Raw genomic sequence first — 6,012 nt, forward strand, 5'->3', positions numbered from 1 at the left:
AATGCTTACACATGTAAATTTACACCAGGACTAAGGAGCCACACTGGAGGACAGCGTGTACAGCTAAGTATCACGTGGCCGGCAAAGGGCCACAATCCGCAAACTAGCTGATGGCTTTGTGGAGTAGTCAGACACTTCCCAGTTGCACCAAGCAGTCAGCACACGTGTGCAGCAGCCAGGACAAAGCTGCCAGAGCAGAAGAGACCTGGCAGAGCTGCTTGCTCCCCACCTCAGTTCGGGACCAAGCAAGCAGCTCGGATGCATGTATGGTGGCAACTCGGGTAGCCCTTGTACTCCTCCATGGACTTGACCCTGAGACTCCCTGCTGGTCTGCACGTGTCCATGGGGGAAGTGGCTCCTCTCCCCACCTCCATGGCAGATGTCCCAGGCCACAAAGAAGAGATGGGCTGTAGCCAGGGGAGGATGGGGGACAGTAAGTGAAGATCAGGCCGAGCTGTCAGGACGACAGCTCAGACCATCACAGCCATGCAGGACATGAGCACAGGACCCCCCCGCCTTTCTCTTCCTATGTCAGAAAGCTTAAGGACTTTGGGGGATTTATTTTACCACACAGATTAAAAGCATTGCGTTTCACCAAAAGAGCGATGAGAAAAACTGTTTAACACTTAAAATGCCAGCATTTCTAGGCCAGCGGCACACGAGCAGAAGGAGAACAGCATCTGTGACTCCACTGGATGCTGCTGCCTAGTGCAGGCTGACCGTGGGGCCCTGCCGGCTGGTCACTCCAACTGCAGAACAGAGAGGGACGGGATGGGAGAAGTGTCTCCTTTAACCCTGGCCACGACATTCCTGCTCCTCGGGGGGAATTGGGAGAGCGAGTCACATCCTCTGTGTCACCCCACATCCTGCCCACACTCCAGACACGAAGGGAAACTATCATCCGTCACCGCACCACAGCCCTGGCCTCCAGGGCCCCTCCTCCCTGTCTGGGCACAGGACTCGCTGCAGCAGCCAAGAAAGGAGACGGCGGAGCGCACACACCATCTCAGCTCCTCTGCTCATACCCGGCTGGAGCAAAGGCGTCATCCGTCACATCCCTGAGCCATGCTGCACACCAGACCTCAGATGGCAGAGGCACACATCTTTGTGCTGTACCACTTGCGGAGGATGAAGGCTTTCTAATCTGGCCTGCTTGGGATGCTGCAGGGGAAGAGCAGCGGCAGCACGCAACCAGCCAGCTCACCGTCCCCAGGGTCAGCAGTCAGAGGAGGGCATGGCACATGGGAAGCCCTTCAGCAGCATCAAGCGGACACAACTGGCCAAAACTGTTCCCCCTCGGCAGAGCCAGGGTGATAAGTAGGTTGAACCCATCACTAAGCCACTTATCATAGATAAACTTCAAAGAATAGGAATTCCTTTGGTCGCCAGCATGCAGAGGGAGGCACCAGGGAAGCTGAGAAGACCCACGGCATCCCCACCTAACCCCAGACACTGACCACATCGCTGAGTGTAGCATCTGAATTCTGCAAGCACAGCATGGGAGCCTGCTAAGGCAAGACCAACAACACACTGGGGTTTAAGCTATTCATTGTAAGAGATGACATGCATCCCCTGGGACAAGCTTGGCTTCTGCTGCAGCAGTAAGAGGTGGAGCAACTCCCTTCTGCTCAGGCGTTGCCCTCCCACCAAGAACCCCCCATGGAGAAGGAGGAAGAGTGGCCAGGGTGCAGCAAATGCCAAACATTCCCGCTCCAGGGAAGCCACGTCCCCTGCTCCCACCCCCGCTGCCTTTCCTGCAAAGCAAAGCTTGATGCTTTTCCATGTGTGCTCGTCCCAGCTCTCCAGCCTTGGCCACCTTGCTTCACCAGGGTTTAAGCCTGTGATTTACAAGAGATGTAAGACTCCTACAGAGTCCCTGGCTTCAGGGCTGCCCCTCAGCCCTTCCCTGGAAATCCTTGTTCCCCCAGATGACAGCAGAATCACGCCCGGACAAGAGGAGCTGGACAAAGCAGGCAGTTCTCTGTTGGGCGCTACTTGCCGAGACATGCACCTCTGGGCATCCCCTCTCCAGCCTCCCATTCCCATCAGGCGCTTCAAGCTCCTCGGGGGCTACTCCTGTTGCAAGAGGCCAGGAGGTGCCTCGTGACAGAGGCGTGGGCATAAAGGCTTCTGGTGAAATGGCCCTTTGGGAAACCCTGCTCTCCATCTGATTAGATACAGGCGGCCCAGGCTTCCAGGAGCAGCAGGTTAATCAGTTAATGGCTGAAGGGATCCTGGGCGATGTGCTGCGCATGCCGCGGGGCAGCCCGAGCCGCACAGCCCCGGGGACAGCCACTCCTTCCTCGCCAGGGCCGGATCTGGGTAAACATCTGTTCTGATAAAGAAAGTGCTTCACTAGGGAGGGGGCAGGCCCGAGCCCACCAGCTGCTCCAGCGTACAGAAAATGGGCTGCTCCAGGGGGGGCTGCCGGTTCCCCCTCCACACCCAGGACACAGCAAGGGCCAGACACTGGGTTTAATGGCCTGGAAACCAACGGGGGGTCGGAGGGGGGAGGATTTCTGATGCCCCTGGCCCCGAACAGGAGGCCTTCAGAGCTCAGCGGCAGACCTCAGGATGGCCCCGTCACCCCACAGCACCTGCCGTGCCCGCTGCCAGCGCCACGGGCACCCGCTGTCGCCCATGGGGCCAGCAAGGGCTGCCCCAGCCTTGCGCCCACCTGCCCCTCACGACCAAAGGCAGCATCAGGCTGGGCTGGAAACCTGCGTGTGCTCAGGCAAGGAAAGAGGCAGAGAGAATTTGGGGGGGTCTGGCGTGTGCGCGGCACCGGGCCACGCGCGTTAAGGCTGCGCATCACTTTCCCCGCCCCGGGCAGCGCAATGCCCCACACGGCTGTTGTAAACCCAGGTCTAACAGGTACGAGCCTGGCTCTGGAGGAGCCCGTTCTGCCCGCCAGCGTGAAGGTGACCGGGCAGGGGCACCGAGGAGGCAGAGGGCCGAGGCGGACGCTCTCTCCGGTTGCACGCTTCCCGGCTCCTCACCGGCTCGGCTCTGGCCCGGTGCCACGTGCGGCGAGCCGAGCCGTGACATGCACACACAGGCAGGAGCAGGCTCCGGACCCTTAAGTCGCTCCAGGGGATTAAAGCAGCACGCGAGCCGTCTCTGGGCAGCCATGACTATCATGCGACAAATCCTCTCCTCCTGCAAGCAGCCCTCAGCCTGAATTGCTGGAACCGCACATCGCTCCGGCTCTGGCTCCCGTAACCCGTTCCGCTCCTCGCGAGGGCTGCCCGGCGCCGCATCTCAGCGCTCGACAAAAAGTGCAGCCGGCACTGCCCAGGCGAGGGGGCAGCGGGGCCGCGGCGAGCCCCGCGGGGAGCGCAGCGCCCCGCCGCTCCCGGGGCAGCGCCCGGCGGCCCCGAGCCTGGGCACGGCATCCCGACGCTCGTCCCACCCCGGGACCTGACCCTGCCGCCCGCCCTCCGCCCGGCTCCCCCCCCCGGGCCGGGAAGGGACGAGCGAGCGGGCAGGCAGCGCGCGCGCCCCCCCCGCCGCCGCCGCCCGTCCCCGCCGCTGCCCACCTGGCGAAGAGAGGCGTCCATCGGCGGTCTCGCCCCGCACGGAGCGCTGCCCGCCGGCTCTCAGCGCCGCATCGCCGCGGCCGGGCAGGCGCGACTCGCCGGCCCCGCGCCGCGCTGGCTCCGCCTCGCCGGCGGCGGGGACCGCCCGGACCGCCCCGCCCCGCCCGGCTCCGCCCCGCCCCCGGGGCGCGGGGAGCGCGGCCGCTGCGGCGGCGGCGGCGGCGGGGGCAGGCCGGCTCGGCGTGTGCTTGAGCGTTGAGGAGCGGGGGAGCCGGTCACGCTGGGTGGGGAGCAGGCAGCGTCTCGGAGCGGGGAGGGGGGGGCTGGAAAGGGTTTGGGGTGCGGGAGGCGCCGGCTGAGCCCGAGCGGCCGCTGCCACCCACGAACATGCAGCGGGGACCACCGCTATACAGCCATAGCACCCAAGTGCTGGCTTTGGAAGGACGACTGATGTCATCTGGAATAGTGAACATTTCGGGTTTGGGGTCCCTTCAGCAGGTCGTCATAGCATGATACAGTGAGAGACACCGTTAACAGGAATCCTGACAGAGCTTCAAAGTTACGTCTCTCAGATCTGGAACGGCTGGCACGGAGCAAGAGGCGGGGTGAAGTTTGTCAAAAATTGTGTAGCCAGATCATAGTCCACGAGTGCCCACACTGTGAGTGTGTTTCTTGCAGTAAGAAATCATTTCGTCACTCTGAAACATTCAAGATCTAACGGGGGTGGGACGACAACCACTCAAGTTTTGGGGTTTTGTTATTTTTGTCAGTAATGTGCTTTTTTTAACTACTTAAAACAGAGAAGGTTCTGAGGGAGATGGCAGTATCTTGTCCAACCTCTGCCACAAGACAGAGTCACACCTAGGCCACTGTCTGACCTGTGACGACCACCCCCACCAGCCCCTGCCGCCTTCCCTGTCTGGGCCTGTTGGTAAGGTTTGCCAATGTATGAGTCGCTGTCAGTGTGTCCTTCCATTTTGATAGCGAGTCACTGAGAGCTACCCTGGGCATCACTATCCAGCCTCTTTTGTACTTGTGCTGGATTAGCTTAATCTACACCACTTTCCCTGTCTTATGAAAACATCGTGCAAGACAGCGCCAGAAGCCTAACTACACTCCTTATCTCACATCTAATACTTCTATCCGCAAGGCCAATTACCTTGTTAGTGAAGGGGATTAGATCAACTCAACAGCGATGTGTCCTTGACAGTCCTCTCTACAGCCACACATTTGTCATCAGGCTGTTTCTGCCACAGCCAGCCTTCTCCCTGAGGGAGGACAGTTCCTCCTCCGCTATTGCTGCTTCTGCAGACCATTTTGGCTGTTAAGCTTCTCAGTTCTGGGTGGTCACCAGGGGGCCAGGAAGCTCCTCACAGCCATGGGAAAGTTGAGGAGCACACCTCTCCTTTACCTCTTCTGCCTGCATGCCAGCGGTCTCCACCAGCAGGCATCTCCAGCACCAGATGTCCCCTCCCAGACTTCTCCAGTGGAGAAACTTTGGCCATGGTTCCTGTCATCCAGGGTTGGGTGGCCCATCATGGCATGACCCTCACAGCTGTATGTCAAGGCAGATCTGACAATGAAGTGGCAAACCAGCAGCAAACCTATTACCAGCAAACACACCAAGCGATCCAAATGCACTCATCACAAATTCGGGGCCTTACCCTTGTTTCCCAGGCCAGGGTCCTTGTGAGCTCCCTTTCCCTTTCCCATTCATCAGCTCCCAGACACACACCGTGGAAAAATTTTCTAAGCCCATAACTGCTGCAGTTTTCAGCACGGTGACAGTCGTGCAGCACATGTGTTGCTGGGCTGTAAGTGAGCAGTCGCTGTTCCAGCCTGACAGACTTCCCCGCAGCTCTGAGCCAGGGGGCTAACAGGGCTTGGAAAGCCCAGGGCGAGGTAAGGAACCAACCTTTCAAAAGACAAGGTTTTTAGTATTAAACTACTGTTGAGTGACACCTTCTATGAGGGAAGAAGAAGGAGGCTTGACCCCATCCTTAGAACAAAGTAGCTTTCCAAACTATCCAGGCAGTAAACGTTGGATACCCCAAATGCAGAAGCGGTGACGGATGCTGTAAGCCCTGTGCCCATCAGCCTGGTAGGAAAGGTGGCAAGAATCTTGATAAGAAACTCATGCCTGGTATTTGCTCCTTTCTGTTACAGGATTAAATCACTAGTCCCGCATTCATATAGCCCAGCTGGAAACAGGGATGTCTGAACTGTCACCTAAATCTATTTAGGTGCTGCTCAACAGTAAGGGGTGGCTACCACCATCTGCTTCTTCACAGAGCCTTGGTAAGCAGGCAAGTGCTGACTTGCCATCGCTGGCTGCCTGGATGCTGCCACCACCACGTGTCTGGCTCCTCACCTCTGCACCCCACCAGCTCCGGGGCTGGCTGCCACATCAGCAATGTGATGAACACAAAGCAGTCAACCGGGGCTGGCATGGACCCCACTGCCCAGGACAAGC

At 59.2% G+C, this 6,012-nt stretch overlaps 1 protein-coding gene across 2 annotated transcripts in view; it reads right to left on the reverse strand.

The window, feature by feature from the left end:
• Nucleotides 1-3,666, reverse strand: part of LOC115342835 (unconventional myosin-X-like) — a 98,135-nt gene extending 94,469 nt beyond the window's left edge. Inside the window, exon 1 of one of the 2 annotated variants that reach the window (XM_030017936.2) lies at nt 3,540-3,666. In XM_030017936.2, coding sequence (XP_029873796.1) covers nt 3,540-3,560 — 21 coding nt within the window. In that variant the 5' untranslated portion in view covers nt 3,561-3,666. The remainder of the gene's footprint in view (nt 1-3,539) is intronic. The other variant, XM_030017937.2, reaches the window with a different exon arrangement.
• Nucleotides 3,667-6,012: the final 2,346 nt, after the last annotated feature.

This window comes from Aquila chrysaetos, chromosome 6 (assembly GCF_900496995.4).
Source record: "Aquila chrysaetos chrysaetos chromosome 6, bAquChr1.4, whole genome shotgun sequence".
NCBI classification, from domain to species: Eukaryota; Metazoa; Chordata; class Aves; order Accipitriformes; family Accipitridae; genus Aquila; species Aquila chrysaetos.